The sequence below is a fragment of the Symphalangus syndactylus genome, chromosome 12 (genome assembly GCF_028878055.3).
Source record: "Symphalangus syndactylus isolate Jambi chromosome 12, NHGRI_mSymSyn1-v2.1_pri, whole genome shotgun sequence".
Lineage (NCBI taxonomy): Eukaryota > Metazoa > Chordata > Mammalia > Primates > Hylobatidae > Symphalangus > Symphalangus syndactylus.
The window spans coordinates 125,461,598-125,486,120 of NC_072441.2; the positions used below are offsets into that span (position 1 = coordinate 125,461,598).

Sequence of the window (24,523 nt, forward strand, 5' to 3'; positions counted from 1 at the left end):
GAAATCTCATCAAAATTGTGAGGGTTAGGCTGAGCAACGTGGCTCATGCCTGTAATTCCAGCACTTTAGGAGGCCTAGGTGGGAGGACTGTTTTAGCTTAGGAGCTCAAGACCAGCCTGGGCAACATAGCAAGACCCACATCTCTCCCAAAAATAAACAAAAAAATTAGTTGGGCATAATGGCATGTGCCTGTAGTCCCAGCTACTCAGGGGGCTGAGGTGGGAGGATTGCTCACAAACCTATGTGAGGTAAGGCTGCAGTGAGCCATGATGGTGTGACTGCACTCCAGCCTGGGCAACAAAGCGAGACCAAAAAAAAAAAAAGTTAGAATCAAGGGACAAAGCACAAGTAAGAGGTTTAGAATAGTACTTGGTACAGGAAGAGTGAGTGCTCAATAAATTATTATTAGGTCTCCTCTACCCAGGGCAGGAGCTGGGTTTCTGTCCTGAATTGGGACTTCCAAGACAATCACTCCCACACTCAGTGTAGTACAGAGCTCCGTGAGTGATCTCTGCCCATGCTCCCCAGGGACAGTTCAGCCTGGATGCTGGGCCTGTTTCTGGTTTTACCGGGGTGGGCTTAGAGCTGTACTTCTACGGGGTTCTCTTGCCTCTCAACGTTGGTTTCCCTCCCAACCCTCACCCCCAACCCCAGGAAGCTCAGTTTACAAGTGCAGTTGGTACCCGCACTTGGTGTTTTTATTGGCTTTTCTGATAGCCCTGGGACTAGACAATTACATTGAAATTCAGAAGCAGCATGCACTTTTTGGCATTGATGTCTTTAATTAAATTCAATAAGCATTTACTGAGCACCTAGAGTGTGTAAAATACTGTTCCTTTAAATACATTTAGTCCTGAACTGTTTTACCTTCTTAGTTTGGATCAGTGCTGATCCATTTCTTAAAGGTTTTATGAAGCATAAATATCAAAATGGAAAAATATTTGCACAGTTCTTTGTAAATATAAACGTCTTGTGTGGATTATTGTTGCTACAGTATTAATATTAATTGCAGTAACAACACTGCTGCTTACCAGACAGGCGGTAGACTGCAGCTGTAGGCCAACAGGAGCCAGACTGAAGAGGTCCGGGGAGGTGCCTCCAGCACCTACGGCCCACAAGGGGCGGAGTCTTAAGAAACGTACCCAAGCCCCACCCCTTACAGCAGCCCCCTTCGTCAGGGCGGTGTAGGCGGTTACCATGGCGATGACGTCTAGGGGCGGGGAGGGGCGGGGCTATGGAGAGGAGGAGGAAGATGGCGGGCGGGCTGCTCTGAAGAGACCTCGGCGGCGGCGGAGGAGGAGAGAAGCCCAGCGCCGCGCCGCGCCGGGGCCCATGTGGGGAGGAGTCGGAGTCGCTGTTGCCGCCGCCGCCTGTAGCTGCTGGACCCGAGTGGGAGTGAGGGGGAAACGGCAGGATGAAGTTCGCCGAGCACCTCTCCGCGCACATCACTCCCGAGTGGAGGAAGCAATACATCCAGTATGAGGTACCGGCAGCGGCTGGGGTGTGGGAGGACTCGGAGGGGCCACCATTTCGCCGGTCCTGACGTCCACCGCCGCCTTCCGCTTCAGCTGGCCCCTGTGCCCGGGCAGACTTTGACCCGCTGCCGCGGGGAGCCACTGCGGCATCCCCGCCGCGGCCGGCCGCCTCCCGGCTCCGCTGTCCTTCCCCTCCCCCGCAGCCGCGCTGCCGCCGGGGTAACGGATATGCAGGCGGAGGGCCGGGAGGAAAGGCGCTGCCCGGGCCGGGGCCGGGGAACGGTGGGAGGGTGAGCTGCAGGTGGGGGAGTCATGGTGCGAGGGCAGCCCCGGGTCGCGGCGGTTCCGCGCTAATCCCCTTCTCCCCACTCGCCCTGACCTCGTCCCCACCCTGGGCGAGCGCCCCCTCGCCAAGGTTAGGTCTTGTTTCTCTCTCTACACCTCTCACCAAGGAATCCTTCTCTTCCAAGAGAAGCCCCTCCAGTGATTTCCTTCATTCCAAAGAGCCCTTCGGCTTTTTCCCACTTGCCCACTGTTGACAGACAAAGGCTTTGTAACGGGTTTGAAACTTAAGTGTGTATCACATATGCAGTGGTTATAGTTTTTGTCGACACGTTGTAATCAACTATTCTGCTTTGATAATAAGACTCTTTACTGATTGCATGAAGTCTACAGAGTAATAACATCTTTGTTTTTGCCTCTTGTTTTGGAATGGAGGGAAGAGGGAGAGGAGAATTATTTACATTTTTATATTTTCTGCTAAGTTTTTGCTAGCTGGGGAGAAAATTAGTAAACAATATACCTTACCTGTGTATTACAGAAATCATGCTCCCCATTCCCTCCCAATTTCTATGCTAACACTCCTGGAAGGTATTTAATAGATAATAAGGAACCTTACGTTAATACAGGGAAAAATAAAGATAATGAACCCATTTATATGTTCAGAAGACAAGATACCTAAGAGGCTTTAAGCATTGCAATAGGTTATTCTCAGTCGCTGGCAATTCAGCTCCTGGATAGAGAAAGACAGACTTATCTGTAACCTCCAGAAATTCACATCTGTTTTGTGTGCAGGAACAAAGAATATAAAATCAATATGAACACACATAACTTAGCTAGGTTTTATGAATTAAACTATTTTAGTTCTCCATTTAATTTTTATGTAAGTTTGGAGTTAGGAGGTTTGGGCAATAGCAGTGAGTGCCTTTATTCATATAGCCATTGTAATAATTGAAGAAGACAGGGAAAGAGATGCAGGTAGGTTAAACAGAATCTTGAATATTGCGAAATAAATTCACTTGCAACGTAGAGCATTTGATTATTGCTAGAAATGAAAGGCCTATAATTATTAATGCTTTATTGTCACTCAATTTCTTACAGTATTTTGTGGCCATGTTTTGTAAGAATGAATGAAATAAGGGACTAACATTTGAGCCTGCAGAGTTGATTTATTGTTTCTAATAACGTTCAGTTTTAAAACCTTGGCTAGAGTCCAAGTGATGGTTTTTATTGAAAGAAGGGTATTGGTCTTTCATCTTTCTAGTAGTAATTTTCAGCACCACTGCCAGTTCTTCATAGAGGCACAGGATAGGAGCATGCTGAAGCACATCTTATATTTGTTATATAGCATGGAATGCTTTGGGCAGAAGTAATAGTAGCTGGATGTATGCCATGATTCATTTTAGGTATTTCAACACTTAACTATTTCATAGAATTGTATTAATTTGCAATATCTAGGGCTGGAAGGAGAAGCATACAATTTAGTTTGAAAATGCAACCCTCTTAATTTGTAATGTCACTTTTGTGGCTGGAGAACCACAGTGATTCTGGGACTCCTCATTCACATAGTCCATTTGGATACTGTTCCTAAATGTTTACTGTAGGTTGGTCACAGAGGGGCAAAATTCCTGAGGTTATGTTGTGTCTGCATTATCTTTCTCAGGGCAGTTATAAATTATGTTTTGAAAAATTCGTTTATTGTGGATAATTGAAATTCGATTCTGCGGAGAGTTCCTACTATATGGCTCCTGTGCTAGATAAACTCATCGTTTGGTAGACAAAATTAAATGAGGCGCACTTTTCTTTGTAAGTTGGAATCAACGAATATTTTATAGGGTTGGAATCTTTGTTTTGTGTGTTGTTTCTGAAGAGTTGGTGCTGTTCCTTTCAAAGTAATAGAGAGATGTAAATAAGAGTCTTTAGAGTCCAGGAATTTTAGCAGTTTAAAACTTTGGGGAAAAAGGACATCCATAAAAATTCGCTAGAGAAAAGGACCTTTTCATAATGAATTAAACTGTAGTTTCTCATATGAAGATGATGCTCTTAAAACACTATCAGTAGAACAGATGCTGGGATTTATTTTTCAAGCACTGGTGGTGAAATTTTGGTATTTTACCCTTGGTTTCTAGCCTAGGGTGCTTTCTAGTGTCGTGAATCAATGTGAACTGTTCAGCTTCTTTGGTTTTTGTGTCATTTTGCTATATTAAATATTACTTGAAATAAGCAGAGAATTAGAATCTGAAAATTTTGCTTTACATCTATAATTATATTTAATTATATATAATATGTATATATCGTAACACAGTAAATACTAGTTGTTGTATATGTTAGCCGTGAGCCCTGGGGACAATCTTTTTTGCCTTTCCCGGGCTCGCTCTTCTTCCATAAAGTAAGTATATAGGGCCAGAGCTTTTCAAGGGCCATTATAGGTCATATTTTTGATTTAACTTTTAATGGTTTTTATTCCTTGAATTGATAAAATTATTAATGGTAACAACCCATCAATATCCTGAAAATTATTATATTTTTAATTTAAAAATAAGTTGTGGTGCTCATAGATTCAGTCTTCATAGGCAGAATAATAAAGCATAAAATAATAGACCAACATGGAGAAGCCATGTAAAGAAAATCTCTTCAATCCATTTGTAAGTAGTTTGTACAAAGAAGAAACACAAACAAGCCGAGACTATTCCTGTTTCCAGTAATGTGTTTGAGTATAAATTTTGGCATATAAAATAGAACACCGGTAAATCTTTGTAAGAGCTTTTTTAAAATTTAGAATTAGTGACTATATATTTTAAAGCTCTGCAATTGATTAATCAAAATTAACTGAGACTGGTTTCAACCAAATAGACTAATATGACCATGTTAATATTTTGCAGAATATTAGCAGAAGAAGCAAATATATTTGGTGCTTTAGGCTGCTGACTTTCCCTAGGGCCTTGTGTTTCTTTGGTTTCTCAGGACCCAGGAATGATTTTTTTCAGTGTATCCTTTGTTTTGTAATAAAATAACAAGGTTTCTAAATTACCGGATTTTAGAGCTAAAAGGGAATTTAAAGATTATCTACCTTGTTTTTCCAGGCAAGGAAACTAAGGTCCAGAAGGGTTAAGCCACTTGTTTAGGAATATGTGTATATGTCTCTTGAGCATGTGTAAGCATTGAGAGTCAGGTCACACTGTGTGATCCTGATGAAACCATTTCTTCTTTTAGCTAAGAAACATCTAAGTTTCTTTAATGTTAGAGAATTGGACTTGATTTCTAAGCTCACAACTCCGTATTATTTAAGGACTCATCCAGCTCTAAAATTCTGTGCTTTTTAATGGTTTAATTATGTTTGATATATGAAGAGGACAGAACTTAACAGGACTATTAATAGCATCCTTTAAAATTAATAATATCCTTTCAAAAATTTTTGATATTTTGATCTGTGAATAAGATGTTAACCCAGTGAAACTCTCTTATTTAACTTAAAAAGGGATGACAATGAATTAATTTTTTATTGCAGGATTTTGGAAAAGAGAGGTTCTGCATGAACTACACTTCCCTTATATTCAGGTGTAAGGAGACATTACCATAACATTATTGCGATTTTCATTTATAGGACTCTCCCATGGGAACACCTGTGTTACAGGCTTCAGTTTCCCAAAGGTATTATGTTGATTAGGTGGGTTTAACTTGTGTTGCTGCAACTTGTTTGAAATTTCCAGTTTGGCCACCCGATGGGGCACAAACCACACTTTTTCTTTCAGACACTTTTGTAAATCAAAGTATAGTATAGTGTATTTAAGGTAACACTTGTAAATGATTGCGTCAATGAGATGGTTGGCATTTACAAATGTTTCTTAAGTGAGTGAATGAATGTTGTAAAGACAGGAAGCCGTAACTATTCTTTATCATCTTTAAGTGTGTTAGCGTGAGTATCCAGGAAAGATTATACTTGTCCGTTTATCCTGAAGGTTGATTTTGGATCAGCTTTTGGATGAAGGCCCAGATCATAAGAACCTAAGAATCTTACTTGACCTGGGGTGTCCATGGTAAGTTAGTCCTAGCTTCAAATTCAGTCCTAATCTGGGAAGCATTTAAGAGAATGATTGAGTTGTGCTGGGTAAGGATTTCAGGTATATTTGAGTTGCAGGCCCCAAAGGAGTGTGCCCAAAACTCCCATGGAGTAAAGAGAAGACAGTGTTAGAAAAGTAAGGGGGCTGGACACAGTGGCTCACGCCTGTAATCCCAGCACTTTGGGAGGCCGAGGCAGGCGGATCACTTGAGGTCAAGAGATCGAGACCATTCTGGCCAACATGGTGAAACCCCATCTCTACTAAAAATACAAAAATTAGCTGGGTGTGGTGGTGCATGCCTGTAGTCCCACCTACTCGGGAGGCTGAGGCAGGAGAATCGCTTGAACCGGGGAGGCGGAGGTTGCGGTGAGCTGAGATTGTGCCACTGCACTCCAGCCTGGCAAAAGAGTAAGACTTCATCTCAAAAAAAAAAAAAAAAGAAAAGAAAAGTAAGGGAAGACAGAACTGTTAATTTTACTTACTTTTATGCATAAGAAAAGGAAGAAATACAATTTTACTAGTATTTAATAAATGGATTGATACAGTACCCCTGCTAAGGAGGTCATGCACAGGTATTCTGAGGAAAACAGAAGGATTGCCAGTGGCTTTTTCACTTGTTTGTTCACTTTGGCAGATAATCATTAATCCAGTTATGGGTGCAGAATTAAATGAATCTATAAATTATTATCTAGTTTTAGCCAAATCAACCGCTAGGAAATAGACATGTCTTAAAAAGACTCCTGTAAAGATTCCATAATAGTAATACCAATAATGCAAGCACAAGTGAACAACAAGAAAATGACAACAGAGCTGAGGTTTCTCCTTCTAGTGCTAGCTTTTTGGCAGCCAAATTACAGATAAAAACAATGACACTTTAGTAGACTTGACAAGAAGTTTGCCAAAAATTAAAAAATTATTAAGCTAATTCTTTTTTTTTTTTTTCCTGAGACGGAGTCTTGCTCTGTCACCTAGGCTGTAGTGCAGTGGCCTGATCTCAGCTCACTACAACCTCCGTCTCCCAGGTTCAAGCCATTCTTGTACCTCAGCTTCCCAAGTAGCTGGCATTACAGGCGCACACAACTACACCCAGCTAATTTTTATATTTTTAGTAGAGACGGGGCTTCACCATGTTGGCCAGGCTGGTCTCGAACTCCTGTTCTCAAGTGATCCACCTGCCTCAGCCTCCCAAAGTGCTGGGATTACAGGCATGAGCCACCACTCCTGGCCTAAGCTAACTCTTTGAAGTAAGGTTTTACATCTACTGTCAGTCACAATGAACTTGACCGTAAGTATATGTATTATATTATGAGTATTCTGCCTTCGTGAGGTCTGTTTTTTCAGTTTATAGCCATTATAATTAAGTTTCAAAATCAAATGAATCCTGAACTTTGAACCGGACCTTTGAAATACTGTATCATAAAATGTTAAATGAAGATTTTATTTAAAAAACTTTTTTTGTTTTTTTAACAAAGATTAAAAAAATGAAACTTTTCAGTTATGTTCTCTAAAGGCATTGCTATTGATAATTTCTTAGATCAAAAATATTTTTGTACTATTCATAAATGAAAGGTAGAAATTATTTCATCTTTGTGTCATCTTTTTAAAACTTCTATTTTAAACAATTTGTTTTACATTGTACACAGATACAGATGGGTATAATTAATAAATAAATATGCATATATTGGAGATACATAATAAAACTTTTTTAAAATAGGGATTTGACATAATAAAAGTTTGGAAGACTTTGCCCAACTTGTACAGATTAACCACAGCTGGTTTGTGGGTTGCCTGGTATTGAGGTGGCCTTTGGGAATGAGAGAGTGTCAGAATTCACCAGGGTTCTTGCCCAGTGTATTTGCCTTTTCAGGTCTTTCCTTATCTAGTAAATGCTAAAAGAAGCCAGCAGAGAAAGCCCATGAACAAATACCTTACAAATCATTCGTTCATTCCACAAATTTATAGAAGTCTTCCTTTGCTATAGGCTGATTTGTCATTAAATGCTAGCTTTCAGTACCTTAAAAATAGCAGGAAAAAACTAAAACACACACACACCAAATTTGTGTGTATGTGTATATTTGTTTTTGTATTTCAGTCAACATAGTATTTTTAAAATTAAAAAGTGGTGTAGAAAGGGAAGACTGAAGATTGAGGACTTGGAGCATGGATATAAATTTGTATTACTTTTGTAATACAAATAAATCTTGTATTACTTTATACTTTTGTATAAATTTGGATTATTTTTGTAACTTAAGTTATATTCCTTTAAGGTCTTAGTTGTTTACTCAGACTGATATTTAGTCACCTATTTCTTCTCATCACCAGGCTAGTGTGGTATGTATAGGGACTGATCAGAAAATCTTTTAAAAATTAGGCTGGGCATGGTGGCTCACACCTGTAATCCTAGTACTTTGGGAGGCCAAGGCTGGCAGATCGCCTGAGATCAGGAGTTCGAGACCAGCCTGGCCAACATGGTGAAACCCCATTTCTACTAAAAATACAAAAATTAGCTGGGTGTGATGGCGTGTGCTTGCTACTTGGGAGGCTGAGGCACAAGACTTGCTTGAACCTGGGAGGCAGAGGTTGCAGTGAGCTGAGATAGCACCACTGCACTCCAGCCTGGGTGACAGAGTGAGACACTGTCTGGGGAAAAAAAAAAACAAACCCTTTAAAAATTGTTTATTTGCTAGGGAGTCAAAGGAAAATATAATTAATCTACTGTAAACATAACTTAAAATTTTCATAATCTCTATAACAAGAGGCTTAATGTATTGATTAAGAAAACATAGCCATCTTTTATTAATTGAGGATGACCTGCTGTATTAGAAAGACCTTGGACCAGAAATCAGATATAAATCCTAAAATCCAGTTCCATCATTGACTATTCGTAAATAACTGGTGAACAAGTGATTTTTTTCAAGAGTGAAGGACTGAAATTTAATCATAGAGAAAAGTGAGAAGTTTTTAGGTTATTTTTGTGTGAGTTACTTATCTAGGCTAAATTTGGTAAAGCTGTAATTCATAGAGTAATCCATGTGCTTTGTGGGCTTTTTTTATACCTTAGACTAGTGGTTCTCAAACTTTTTGGTCTCAGGACTACTTGAAACACTTTTAACAGTTATTGAGGATTCCAGTGTACATTGATACATATACTGTATTAGAAGTTTGAAGACAGCCTGAAAAAAGGTTCTCTAGTCTTATCAAACATGGAAGAGGATAAAGGAGTTCCCTGGGTGAGGAATGTCTGGTATCTGCCCCACATCAAGGACAATAGAGAAAAGAAAGTTGGCTTCCCTGGATCTCATGTGATCCCTAATTCTACTTTCCTTTCTTTAAATTGAATTAGCAGAAGTGTGGTAAGCTTGTCATTAAAGAGAAAGGAATTAACATTTATTGAGCAGTTAGGAACCAGGTGTCAGCTGTTTTACATATGTTATCTCAATGTTCACAACAGTTTTGTAAGATAGATGATTTATTATCTCCATTTTACTGATGAGGAAACCCAGGCTTAGAGAGATCAGTAATTTGCTTAAGGCTATATACTTAGTAAGTAAATGGAACCAGAATTTGAAATTAAATCAAATCAGACTGTGGAGCTGTTGCTTTTATATGGAAATTGTAAATAACAGCAGTGGTGGTAGTAGTGGCAATAACAGCAGCTGTTATTTTTTGAGCGCTTACTGTATCAGGCACTGTGGTAAGTTCTTTAAAAACACCTCTTAGAGCGTAGGTTGTTAGCTCCGTTTCTAGATGGGGGAGACTGAATCTTGGAGCCATTAGGTAACTGATAATGTTGATAGTAATTTTGGATAGCTAATTGTGGATAGCTAATTGTGGAGATTGTAAGAGCCCATGCTCTTAATTCCTGTGGCCTACTGTTTTATGAAAAATGAATAAATCCATCCACTTATACATACATACATTTAGGCCTGGTCTGACCTGTTCTCAGGCACCACTGACCTTTCTACAGCCCAGTGAAGTAATGGCGGGTCTATTTTTAGTCCCAGGTCTTACTCTGCATAGTTTGGAGATAGTAGAGTGTGGTCTGTAGGATAGTGTTCACCTCTGTTAAATTATATTTCCCTCAAGGTTATCAGTGTAACTATTACTGGACAGCCAGCTGGTAAATAAAGGAACTTACGAAGATGAATCAGAAGAAAAAGATAAGGAGATAAGGTGATAAGGGTAAAAAGAGGAGGACAAAAGTGGACAGCTGTTTGCTGTGCCTCAGTTTCGGTGTTTGGCTTCTGGATCATAAATCATGGAATGTTAGACTTGTAAGGAACTTTAAAGATTATTTAGCTCAACTTCCTTTTTTACCCAAATGGGAAAAGAGGTTAAATGATTCAGGTTATATGGTTTTGTTCGTAGCTGAGTTAACACAATCACCCTGATTCATTTTATTGCTCATTATTTTATATAATATGCTAGTATATTAATAACACATAGAAAAAACTCTGAAGCCAGTCTACCTAAGTTTATATTCCAGCTCCACCAACTTACTAGTTGAGTGACTTCAGGCAAGTCAGTTAACCTTTTTGTGCTTCAGTTTCCTCATCTGTAAAACAGGGATAATAATAGTACTTAACAGGATTGTTGTGAGGATTAAATGAGTTAAAAATATGAAAAGTGTTTGGAACAATACCTGGCACATGGTAACAGCAATAAATTTCCTATTAAAATTATTTCTTCTGTAGAGCTCAACAATACTAAATAATGATTGGCTAATATTATTTTTGACTGGGAAAGTGAGACTCAAAGCTTGTTCCTCCAGGTTTGTCCAGTTTAGGTTTTCATGGAAAATGGCTTTGTTGATTTTTCGCTAATATTTTTCTTAATAAATCACTCTTAACCTTTTTATATAGAGTAAGAAAACCAGGTGAGAACAATTATGTGGCTGTGAGGTAAGTTAATTCTCTTGTAACTTGTATTCATCTCAGTTATAGACTGTGTCTATATATTTGTTTTTAGAATTGAGGTGAAATTTGCATGTGTATTAAGTATGTCTGAATGGCTTAAGTGAGTTGCTTGAGTTTTTAGTGGGTATCTGATTTTAGTTCTTTTCAATTTTCTAGTGAAAATTTAATTTTTAATCTTTTTTAGAGTTGAAAGAGACCTTCTCAACCCCTCTGTTTTACAAATGAATAAATTGAGAGCAGAGATGCCAAGATATGATCAGAGTCTCACGACTAGCAAATAGCAGAGCCTGATGTAAGAATATTGGCCTTCTGCTTACTGCTGTACCTTGTTAAGGCTTATCATTGCTGTATAAACATTGCTTTGAAATTTTAAGAATGAAGTTTCTTTGTAAGAGTCAGTAGGGATTTAAATGTTCTTGTTAATGATTATTCAGATACTCTACATTAATACATTTATCTGTATCTAATCCATTAGATCCCATTAACAACCTGAAATAGTTCTTGCAAATGCCAATTAAAAGACTGGGTAAATTAATGATGTTATCGTTTACCCAACAACAAGAAAGTTAGGCATTGCCCTGTTTAGTTATGGTCATAAGTGGAAACCTATCTTGAGTGAGGAGATAGGACCGAGGAATTATGCTGAGGCTTGAGGCGTCAGGTAACAATGAAAGCAAGACTCAGGAAGGTTTAGAAACGAATTGGCCTCGTTCTTCTGTAACATTTGAATGTTAGCACAGGTTACATGTGTTACCTATACATGAAGAGTGTATCCTCCACCTGTAACCCAAATTGCCAAGCCAGAGTCAGAGCATATATGGGTAGAGAAGATAAGAATATGAATGAAACCAGTTTACTAAGTATACATGAGTGTCCCCTTTCTTTTTTTAAAAAAAATAATAAAACAATAATGATGATAATAACAACAGCTCATGTTTGTTGAGTGCTCTAGTGTGCCAGGCATTTTACATTTAATCCTTACCTTCTAAGGTAGGTTTTGTTATCCCCATTATAAGAAGATACTGAGTCTGAGATGAAATAGATTGCCCAAGGTCATGTAGCTAGGGAATGGTAGAACCAGAATTCAGACACAGATATGACACAGATATTTCAGACCCTGAATTCTTAACTTGGTATTATGCTGTCAGGCAATATAGTAAGTAAGACTTAGTTCCTGCCTTAGAGGAGTTCTTAATTTGGGTGGTCTCCTAATCACAGTATGTACTGTGATTATGTTATAGAGGAATGACCAATTGATTTTGCTCTGGCGTGCAAAGACATTTATCTTGGAAGGATCTACAGAGGTGGTGTTTGAACTGGGTACTGGAGATTGAGTATGATTTTAACACATAGTGAAGAGGGGAAAGGGCACCTGGGGAAATCTAGGCAGTTAGAGTAATAGAGAACAGAGGCAAAGATGAGTGGAAGTATCCAGACATAGTTAATGCAATCTGGTTTAGTTAGATATGTTGAAGAGCTGGTAAAGTGAAGTTGGGAAGGTGAGCTGGGAGGGATGAAGGAGTGAAGGGCCTGTAATACCATTCTAAGAAGTTTAAACATTTTCCTGGTGTGAAGCATGAAGGATTTTAAAGAAGAGATTGGGAGAGGGGTTAGTTTAAAGTGAGGTGTGTGATCTAGATCTTGGAGGATACTTTGGAGAGTGCAAGACCAAAGACAGGAAAACCAAACAGCATAGCCAAAGATAATGAAGGCTTGAATTAATACCTTATTTAATCAATCTTAATATGTGCTTTTTTCACATTTTAACATCTGAAATCAGGGTATGTCTTATAATTAATGCTATGCCATAGTTTAATTGGCAGACATTTTTCCATTCTTAGAAGCACATAAAATAATGGTGTATATTATTATTAGTGGCATTCTAGATTTGATGAAATACAATAGTAATAGCATAACATTCACTGAATGCCTACTATTTGTCAGGCAGAGTAGTAGATACTTGTCAGTGTCCATCATCTAGCACAGTGTGTCTGTCACATTTAGCAACTCACATATTTGTTGAATGAATTATCTCATGTGATCCTTACAGCAGGCCTGTTGACATAGGTGTTTAGCCCATTTTATAAGAAAATAGAGTCTCATATTTAAGTAATTGTCCAAAGTCAAACAGCTAGTTAATGGTGGAGTTAAGATAATGAACCTAGGTCTGCCTTACTTCAGATTGCATTTTTTTATCACTATGGATGCTCTGTGGTTCCACTGAGATAGGAAGAGGGTTGAAGAAGAAGAGTGGATTTGAAATTTGATAGAACTATTAGGACTTTCACTGAAGGGATAAATAAATGCTGACGGAGTTCAAGTAGAAGGTGCATTTGAGGTCACTGTGTTGCTTGGGAACACCATTTGACTGGCTGCCAAGAAGCCTCTTAGAATGTCTTTACTCTGATGAATTCGGTGTGGCCCAGGTTCTCATCAGAATTTGGCCTTTTCCATAACTCTGGATTGATGGGGCTTGGGCAATAGTATATAACTAAGTGATTGATTGAATGATATTAAGCTCACATGGGAGTGATGTGTAAACATCTGGGTGCCAAATTACTAATTTACAATGAGAAATGTACCTAATGTTCACATTCTAGGCTAAAATACGTTTTTCCTGTCACCAAGCTGTGAAGGGAGATACATAATAACTAGAAGGTGGCTGGCTGATTATATACTATAATTAGAAAGAGAGAGTTGATGAAGTTAATGATGCATTTATTTAATGCTGTTAGGCCAGTGTCCCACAGTGTTTAAATGGGTCAGGTCCTCGGGTAGGGATGTCTTCCTCCTGGATTATGCTTGTATGTGCTGCCATTGTTTTGAGACTTTCCTTTTCCTATGCTTTTAATGCTGACCTCTCCCTCTTCTGATTTACTTTTTTTTTTTTTTTAAGATAACATTAATACTACTGATACTGGTCTGTGACTTTTTTTTTTTTTACCTTTGCATCTATCTTCTGATCTATTGTATGTGAAGTTGAGAGTTTAGTTGGATTCCAACAGACTAATTTGAATTTGGGTCTAATTATTTATTAGATGTAAGACCTCTCTGAGCCTTAGATTCTACCTGTAAAACAGTGGAAACATCTTTCTCAGTAATTATGATGTTGAGATAGTATGTATGTAAAACACCTAGCCTATATGTTACAGGCCAGTGGTTCCCAACCTTTTTGGCACCAGGGACCGGTTTTGTGGAAGACAGTTTTTCCACATACCAGGGGGAGGGGAAATGGTTTTGGGATGATTCAAGCATGTTACGTTTATTGTGCACTTTATTTTTATTGTATTTACATTGTAGTATATAATGAAATAATTATACAACTCAACATAACGTAGAATCAGTGGGAAGCAGAGCTTGTTTTCCTGCAACTAGATGGTCCCATCTGGGGCTGAGGGGAGACAGTGACACACAAAGTGTGTTGCTTATGTTCAGTCTACTCCGTAATCTGGTTTTGGTTGCTGTCATTGCAGAAAACCTGCTTCACAAAGATAGGAAGTTGGAAATGGAAGCAGGCTTTTCAGTGTTTTTGTGATAATCTCAGGACATTCTGCCTTGACTTGAATCCAGAATGTATGGAAATTTGAAGTTGTCTCAGACACACTTTTAAGTCCATCGTCATTTGTGATCTCAAGCAGTTGCTCTTCTAGCATGGACAAAGCCAGTTCACCTGGTTTATTCACAAATAGGTTGCAGATCCATTCTTCCCCAGTTTGGGGGTCTTTTTTAGTTGGGAGGTAATGCTTAAACTCTTTTGAAAGCTGAGATAGGTGATCATGCACCAGCTGGGAGAAAGAAGGCCCTGGCTGAGTCTCTTTCAAAATCTGTGCTAATGTTTGAAACATGTCAGAAATCTCAGTGTTCACTCGTCACCCCCATAATTCCAGTTTGGCTTTGAATGCAGCCACTTTATCTGCCGACTTGAACACAGTTGTCCATCTCTCCTGAAGTGACAGATTGAGTTTGTTGAGCAGGTTGAATGTGTCACACAAGTTAAGTTTTGCAACCCATTCTGTGTCACAGAAATATGCTGCTAGTGGTGACTGCTTTTCTGAAATCTCTGCAGCGGCTCTTGTAACTAAAAAACTCTGGCCAGTTTTAGAAAGCCCTCTCACTAAGAGAAGATGGATGCACTCTGCATCCATCTCACAGAGCTGTGCAAACAGATGTGAGTTAAAGGCATGTACTTTAATGTTAATAATTTTAGTCACATCTTGCAAAATATTGTTCAGGCGACATTTTTCAGCTAGCCAGCATTTCTCCATGGATGACACAGTACATAGACTCAACATTCAGAAGTGACCTCTTTGACCTGAGTAGTGAAACCAGAAAGCCGTCCAGTCATGGCAGCTGCTCTGTCCATGCATATACCAACATAAAATGACCAATTCAGTTTTCCTGACATTTAATCATTCAAAAACTTGAATAGTTCTGCAGCTGTGGTGTTGGTTGGCAACAAAAGTGCACATAACATATCCTTATGCATATCCTCCTGAAAACATGTAACACAGAAACAAGCATTGTTGCCTTGTTGTCAACATCGGTAGACTTGTCAACCTGTATTCCATACTACAGTTCCCATTAAAGCTAACAATTGTGTCTCAGTATCCTCTGCTATTTCATCCATTCGTCTAGTTACAGTGCAAGCCAAAAGAGGAACACATGCCACCTTTTGAACTGCAGCCTCTCCATAAAGGTCATGACAAATGTCCTTAGCAGCAGACATGATCAACTCTTCACCAATAGTAAAGGGCTTCTTAGCTTTATTAGTGTGGTTAGCCACTAAGAATGATGCTCTCAGTGCAGACATATTTGTTGAAGCGGTGGCTTTTAATAACTGCTTCTGTTCGTCATGTTCATGTTTTTTTTTTTTTCTTTCAAAAAAGACATATGTTTTAATGTAGGGTGCTTGGTCTCCATGTGATGAAGCAGTTTTGAAGGTTTCATGGCTTTCTTGAATAGCTGGTCGCCACATATACAAAGCTGGCTTGGAGAATGTGAACCACCTGTTGCAATGAACCTTTTATTTAAGTAGAAGCCTTGGTATTTTCTTTTAAATGCAGCTTTCTTTTGTTTGCAGTCTTAGAATCCTCTGCTGTCTCATCATTGGATCTTTTCCCCTATTCAAAGAAGCTCTCTGGTCACATTTGTTTTTTACTCATTTTGGCTAGGGTTAGCTTGTGGGCTTACCAAAACTGTGACTGAGGCAAGTGTGCAGCGCAGGAAAGAGGTGTGGATGGAAGTAGTAAATAAAATAATGGGTGGGCCATGCATGGACTGAAATAAGTGTTGGATTCTGACTTAAAGCCTGCCACCAGATGCAGCTGTACAATTGACGTACATCAATCCTCTTGCTACTATAAAGCCTGCCACAAGATGCAGCTTAATTGTCACTTACCACTCACTGGTAGGGTTTTGATAAGTGTCTGTAAGCAATTGATTTATTGTGGTCTCTGTGCAGTCAAACCTCTCTGCTAATGTTAATCTGTATTTGCAGCTGCTTCACAGCACTAGCATCACTGCCTCAGCTCCACCTCAGATCATCAGGCATTAGATTCTCATAAGGAGCAGCAACCCAGAACCCTCGCATGCACAGTTCACAATAGGGTTCACCCTCCTAGAAGACTCTAATGGCGCTGCTGATCTGACAGGAGGCAGAGCTCTGACCAAAATGTGAGCAATGGGGAGCCGCTGTAAATATGGATGAAACTTCGCTTGCTCGCTTGCCCACTGCTCACCTCCTGCTGTACACTACTGTAGATTTTATATAAACACTGTACAGTTAGGCTACACTAAATTCATAAAAATTGTGCTTTAACATTATGATGGCTACAACAGCTGTGACTTTACTAAGGCAATAGGAATTTTTCAGTTTTAATCTTATGGGACCACTGTTGTATATGTGGTCTGTTGTTGACCAAAACATCATTATGCTGTGCATGACTATTATCAAACTAGGCCAGGCGCTTGACTACTGTAGGTTTTGTCATTGTCATTCTTCTTCGTTGCGTTCTAAGGAAAGCAGCCTTGGTGACTGTCTGAGTAGGCAAGCTTTAGAATATAGCACTAGCCAGGCTGGGCATCGTGGCTCACACTTGTAATCCCAGCATTTTGGGAGGCCAAGGTGGGTGGATCACCTGAGGCCGGGAGTTTGAGACCAGCCTGGCCCAACATGGTGAAACCCCATCTCTACTGAAAATACAAAAATGAGCTGTGTATGAGGGTGCCTGTCTGTAATCCCAGCTACTCCAGAGGCTGAGGCATGAGAATTGCTTGAACCCAGGAAGTGGAGGTTGCAGTGAGCCGAGATCGCCCCACTGCACTCCAGCCTGGGTGACAGAGTGAGACTCTTATCTGCAAAAAAAAAAAAAAAGAGAGAGAGAAAGAATATGGCACTAGCCAATAGATCTTTCTGCAGTGTAGGTGTTCTACATCTGCCTTGTCCAGTATGTGGTCACTAGTCAGATGTGGTTGTTTAGCATTTGAAATTTGGTTAGATAGACCAAGGACCTGAATGTTTAATTTTAGTTTACTAAAGTTAAAAAATTTTACTTTTGATGGCAACATGTGGGTAGTGGCTATTGCTCAGCTCCAAAACTTTCACTAAGTCATGGCAAAAAGGACAAATTATTGTAATTCAGTTTCCTTTTATTGCTGTATGTATGTATATGTGTATATATATGTATTTGTGTGTATATCTCTCATTTTGGGATTTTCTGAGAATTTGTAGCAGCAGAGGTTAAGGTTCTAGGTCTGTCTCTGCCATTAAGTGGCAGTGCCTATTTAGCTGCACTAGATGAGGGTCTTCTCATTTCTGAAATGTAGGATAGTGTTTTTCAAAGATTGGTTCACTGCCCATGTGCATCAGAATTACCTGGGCTGCTTCTAAAAATACAGAAATGCGAATATGTGGACCCCACTAAATATCTATAGAAAGTAGAATTTCTGGGAGTTCAAACATGAGAAATCTGATTTTTTGTTTTTGAGATGAAGTCTCACTCTGTTGCCCAGGCTGGAGTGCAGTGGCACAATCTCGGCTCACTGCAACCTCCACCTCCTGGGTTCAAGCGATTCCCCTGCCTCAGCCTCCTGAGTAGCTGTGATCACAGGTGCACACCACCACACTCAGCTCATTTTTTGTATTTTCGGTAGAGATGGGGTTTCACCATGTTGCCCAGGCTGGTCTCAGACTCCTGACCTCAGGTGATCCACCCGGCTTGGCCTCCCAAAGTGCTGGGATTACAGGCGTAGAAATCTGATTTTTTAAATTGTTTTCTATAAATTCCTGAAATGATTCTGATTACTATACTGATTACATCTGTTCCTTTCATCTCGGATAATTTTTGACATTTCTGATAATAATATTTTAGCTATTTGTTACTTAGTTTATATATGTATTTTTTGCAGTTAGCATCTTTTTGGGGGACTTATGCACTGGGTTCCTGAAAATTACATTGTATTTCTCACAATTTTCAGATGTCTGTGGGAGGAGTATAAATCCTTGTTTGTGAAACTAATCCCCAAGAGCATTTTCTAGTGCAAGCTAATAGCCATTTAGTATTTTGATTAAAAAATTAAAGATGCTGGCCAGGCGCAGTGGCTCACGCCTGTAATCCCAGCACTTTTGGAGGCCGAGGCGGGCGGATCACAAGGTCAGGTGATCGAGACCATCCTGCCTAAGACAGTGAAACCCCGTCTCTACTAAAAATACAAAAAAAATTATCCAGGCATGGTGGCGGGCGCCTGTAGTCCCAGCTACTCGGGAGGCTGAGGCAGGAGAATGGCATGAACCCGGAGGCAGAGCTTGCAGTGAGCCAAGATCAAGCCACTGCACTCCAGCCTGGGCGACAAAGCGAGACTCTGTCTCAAAAAAAAAACCCAAAGAATTAAAGATGCTTAACTAAATATTAAGTGCTTAACTTTAGAGGTCACTCTTGAATGATATATGCAAATGCTCTGTGTTGTGGACAGTCTGTAATTCATGTGTCATTGTTTAAATAATGGATATTTGGAACATACAGCCAATATCCTAGTTTTCCTGCAGTTAGACTCTTTAAGTAAACATACTCCTAGTTGTGGGTGTTATAGAGTTAGATAGAGGAAGCAGGCTAGAGATCCTACTATTTAGTATGTAGGCATATTTTCAATCTGTGTTTCTCACCTCTGCCTTCTGCTGAGTCGGAGTGGTATCCCTGAGTCCCTCCTCCATCCTTTAATTAACTTCAGGCTTCTTGGTATAGTGCAGCGAGGATGGAGGTGGTAGAGGTGGGAGTTGAGTGGACCTGTTAACTGCTTCTTCAGCTAGTCCTCCTATATTTAGCTGTGTCCCCTTAACTCTACCTTCTCAAGTACCTGATACTTCCACTTCCTCAACGCTTCTGAGGTTTAGGGGCTAGAATGGTTTGCTTCCTGTTGGTATCCCTTTTTGAAGGTGTTTCAGGTTTTCCATTTTGTGTGTTGTCAGTTTACTGTCTCTCTGCTGTCTTCTAAAAATTTATTAAAACCTCTTATCTGCTGCTGTCACCTTCCCCATTATTTTTATTCTTAGAGTTTTATTACTTAAAAAAAATTCCTAGATTGTCATTTTAGTGGGGTTTTGGGAAGGAAAGAAGATAAATGTATATAGTCAGTCTGTCATTTTTTACTGGAATATTTACCGCCCTCCCCCCAACTTTTTTTTTCTTTCTTAGAGACAGGATTTTGCTTTGTTGCCCTGGCTGGAGTGCAGTGGCACGATCATAGCTTACTGCAGTCTTGAACTCCTGGGCTCTAGGGATCCTCCTGCCTCAGCTTCCTGAGTAGCTGAGACTACAGGTGCACAGCACTATGCCTGGCTCCCCACACACTTTTTGATTAAACAGAGTTATTCGATCACCTGTATTAGTACTGTCACTAGCTAAATTTCTCAAATGAAAAGTACACATTTGTTGTCTCAATGCGCTTTACCTCTTAAAACCTGGAAAAATGTTAGCAAAAAGCAATTTATGTTGAGAATTCACCATGAGCTCTTTTTGTCATTTCCAAAGGCCTATCCTTAATCTTCACTTTCATTGATACCTCTAGTAACAAGAGTGAGGAAGATAAGTTAGAATCTTTAGGAATGAGAAGGGGTTCTTTGAGGATATATGAGATCTGTTCATATTTGAAGGCAGTAGAGAAAGTAGCTGAAATTAAATTTGTTGCAATTCAGCCTTTTTTTCATTTATTATCTGTGAGACCTTTAAACAGTGATTTTCTATGAGTCTTAGTTTTCTTGTGTATAAAATGGAGATAATATTTACTTTGTAAAGTTGTGATAATTAGATGTAATATTTGAAAGTGCTGCAAGGGCCTGGCCTGTAGAATATACTTTCTGATAAATTGTAGCTGTTAATTTCTATCATCATTAAAAATAAGCCATAGAAATAACTTTTTTTAAATCAACAGATATTTATTTTAAGGTATTAGTACTCAGTCTTTTTTGCATAACAGGACCCCTTTTCGATGTCATAAAGTATCTTGGAAACTGAATGATGGTAGCTGGACATTTGGAATCCATTTCTTTTTTTTTTTTTTTTGAGATGGAGTTTTGCTTTTGCCACCCAGGTCAGATCTCGGCTCACTGCAACCTCTGCCTCCCGGGTTCAAGCAATTCTCCTGCCTCAGCCTCACGAGTGGCTGGGATTACGGGCACCCGCTACCACACCCGGTTAATTTTTGTATTTTTAGTAGAGGCAGGGTTTCACCATGTTGGCCAGGTTGGTCTCGAACTCCTGACCTCAGGTCATCTGCCCACCTCAGCCTCCCAAAGTGCTGGGATTACAGGTGTGAGCCACACGCCTAGCCTGGAATCCATTTCTTAAACAACATTGTGATAAGATGAATGACTGTATTTCATGGATACTAAGAGGCACATTCCCCTGTTCCACATTTGAACATCTTTAACATTGGGATGCATCTTATGGATGTCACAGTTGAATTGGTAATGATTTTCTTAATGGTACATAAAGTAATGGTGACTCTTAAGTCATTAATGGTATCTTAGATTTGATAAAATACAGTAGTATTTTATTAGTACAACTATCTTCTTATATTTTGAAATACAATAGTGTGTTTGTAGTGTATTAGCTTGCAGATAATGCCTAGTTTATTAAGGGCTTACAATATTTAAATTGGAGCCATGAAGTGATCTGGGACCCACGGATTAGAAACTATGTTTATAACTATATAGGAAATAACATTGTAGAACCTTTTGGTTCTACAAATGAGAAAGGACTTTGCATTTTGATATTTCATGAAACTGGAAATGCTCTAAAATAATTCAATAAAAATAACAATAGCTGACACTTAACTGATGTGCTTTTTAGACATTTAGATCTTGCAATACAAAGCCTGTGCAGTTTACAAACATGTTTTGAACTGTACTAGATCCTGTGGCCTATAAAAGTTGAAGCGACAGGCCGGGTGCGGTGGCTGACGCCTGTAATTTCAGCACTTTGGGAGGCCGAGGCGCGTGGATCACATGAGGTCCGGAGTTTGAGACCAGCCTGGTCAACATGGTGAAACCCTGTCTCTACTAAAAATACAAAAATTAGCCGGGTGTAGTGGCGGGCACCTGTAATCTTAGCTACTTGGGAGGCTGAGGCAGGAGAATTGCATTAGCCTGGGAGGTGGAGGTTGTAGTGGGCCGAGATGGCGCCATTGCACTCCAGCCTAGGAGACAGAGAGCAAGACTCCATCTCAAAAAAAAAAAAAAAAAGGTTGAAATGACAGTGCTCTCTGCCCTCAGAGAATTTACAGCTATTACCACAATCATGTAAGAATGAGCTATATAGATTTAATTTTTAGAAGAGAGCATTTTGTTAATCATCAGCTTTATTTTATTATCAGAATAGGATTGGTAGACAAAGAAGATGATGACTTAGTCTTCTGTCTGATCTGCTCCAGCCTCCAGCCCAGGAGTGTGTCCATGTGACTTTCCAAGAGCATTTAGTGGAAGTTAAATTACAGTGTTGGTAGCTCTGACATATGGGAATGTTATTTTATTGTTGTTAAATCACTTATTTGAAATTGTAATAGTTTTCCTTTCCATACTTTTTATAAGAAATAAAGGTTTTAGCTACTTTGATCAAGACAAACCAAAGATGTTGCATATGATGTAATAACATGTAAATTTTGTGGTATGAAATATTTTTCAAATCTAGCTTGATGTATGAATTATCTATTACTGGATAGCAGATTACCTCAAAACTTAGTGTCTTAAAACAATAATAAACATTTATTGTCTCAGTTTCTGTGTAGCATGCGTTTTGGAGCTGCTTACCTGGGTAATTTTGGCCCGGTATTTTGTGAGATTGCAGTCAAGATGTTAGCTGGTGCTGCAGTCATCTCAAGGCTTCACTGGTCTGGAGGATCCAATTCTAGGATGACTCACTCAGATGGTTTGCAATTTGTGCTGGCTTTTCGAAAGGCCTCAGTTCTTCACCACTTGGACCTCTGCTTAGGACTGCTTGAATTTTTTCATGGCTAGCTTACCCCAGAGTGGGTGAACTAAGAGAGAACTAGATGAACAACACAGTGTCTTTTATGACCTAGCCTTGGAAGTCATACTCTGTTATTTGTACAATATTCTGATTGTACAGATACAAGGCTAACCTGTATAGGGTTAACTTTACCTTTACAGGGCTAACCTATATAATCAGTAGAATATTGTAGAGATAAAAATCATTGGGAGGTGGAAGGTGGTGTCATTTCAGAGGCTAGGGTCCACCTGATATACAAATCTAATGGTATAGAAAAGTCTTGGAAATAAAAGGGGAAATATTGGAAAATTGAGAGGCCCAAAGTAAGAGGTAAATTTTAGAAAGTAAGATGGCACCTCAAATTAGCGGGCTATTTTGTTGTCTTTCTTAAAGAAGCATGGATTATAGAATGAGCAATACTTGGCAATTATTGGGCAAGGTACAGTAGTCCCCCCCTCATCCACAGGAGATACATTCCAAGACCCCCAGTCGATGCCTAAAACCATGGATAATACTGAACTCCATATTAATACAATGATTGTTTCTATACATACATACCTATGATAAGGTTTAATAAATTAGGCACAATAAGAGCTTAACAACAATTAATAATAAAATAGAACAATTAAAATAATATACCAGAATCACCACTCTTGTACTTTGAGGCCATTACTGAGTAAAGTAATGGTTACTTGAATATAAGCACTGCAAAAAAATACTGTTAACAGTTGATCTGGTAACTGAATTGACTACGAAGTGACTAATGGGTGGGTATTCTATATAGCGTGTATATACTACATTCTACTCAGAATGGTGTGAAATCTAAAACGTGAATTATTTGCTTCTGGAATTTTCCACTTGTATTTTTGGACTTTGGTTGACCATGGGTCACTGAAACTGAGGAAAGTGAAACCTCGGATAAGGGGGGACTACTGTACTTTAATAACCTTTCTGAGTCTCAGATCTTCCAGTGGTAAAATGGGAATCGTTTACCTCAAAGAATTGTAAGTTTCTGTTAAAGTAGTGTGTTTAAAATATTCAGAACATTATCTGAGAGTAGGCATTCAATAAATATTAACTATTATTAGTTTTACTATTGATAAGTATTTGTGGCCGTCATGGTTCAGCTCTCATGTGTAGTCAGCCTAATATAACCTAGCTTCTGCCCCATCAGTCTACTAAAACTACTTTCTTGCAAGTCGCTAGAGAGCAATAATCCTCAGATCTAATCACCTCTTCTCATCTTTGATTCTAAGCAACTTTTAATAGTTTTTAATATCTGTTCCTTCTTGAAATGCTTGTCCCTGAAGGCTTTGTAAAAATTGTGGTAAAATATGCATAACATAAAATTTATCATCTTAATCATTTTTAAGTACAGTTCAGTGGCATTAAGTATTTTCATATTGTTGTGCAACCGTCTCTACCATCCATCTCTATTCTTTTCATCTTGTAAAACCTAAACTCTTTCCTCTTAAACAACAGCTCCCTATTTATTCCTCCCACTAGTTCCTGGCAACCACCATTCTACTTTCTGTCTTCATGATTTTGACTACTCTAAGTACCTCATATAAGTAGAATCATACAGTATTTGTAATTTTGTGATGCCTTACATCACTTAGTGTAATGTCCTCAAGGTGCATCCATGTTGTGCATAATGTAGAATTTCTTTCCTTTTTAAGGCTGAATATTGTTCTACTATATGAATATATAATATTTTGCTTATCCATTCATCTATTGAAAGACGCTTGGGTTGCCTTCATATTTAGCTATTGTGAATGCTAAAATACGAAGGCAAAATATCTCTCTGTGTTCAAAGAGCTATTTGAACACAGGTGTACAAATATCTATCTGAGATCCTGGTTTCAGTACTTTTGGGTATATACTCAGAAGTATAATTGCTGGATCTTATAAAAAATCAAAATCTATAGTTTTGATTTTTTGAGGAATCACTGTAGTGTTTTCCACAGCAGCTGTACCATTTTACATTTCCACCAACAGTGCACAATTTCTCCACATTTTTGCCAACACTTATTTCCTGTTCTTTTTTTAAGTAGTAGCCATCCTATCAAATGAATATGTTATCTTATTGTAGTTTTGATATGCGCATCCCTAATGATTAGTGATGTTGAGCATCTTTTTATGTGGTTAGTTTGGTTATTTCTTCATTGGAGAAATATCTGTTCAAGTCTTTTGTCCATTTTTGAATTGGATTGTTTTTTATTGTTGAGTTTTAGGAGTTCTCTATCTATTCTGGATATGAACCCCTTATCAGATATATGATTTGTAACTAT

The 24,523-nt window shown here is 38.9% G+C and overlaps 1 protein-coding gene across 3 annotated transcripts in view; it reads left to right on the plus strand.

Annotated features, from left to right (window-relative positions):
• The first annotated feature begins 1,214 nt into the window (after window positions 1-1,214).
• XPR1 (xenotropic and polytropic retrovirus receptor 1) overlaps window positions 1,215-24,523 on the plus strand; it is a 255,184-nt gene continuing 231,875 nt past the window's right edge. For 2 of the 3 annotated variants that reach the window (XM_055255272.1, XM_055255273.2), the window contains exon 1: window positions 1,232-1,483. In XM_055255272.1, the coding sequence (XP_055111247.1) occupies window positions 1,415-1,483 (69 nt within the window). In that variant the 5' untranslated portion in view covers window positions 1,232-1,414. Of the gene's footprint in view, window positions 1,484-24,523 lie in introns of all 3 variants that reach the window. The other variant, XM_055255271.2, reaches the window with a different exon arrangement.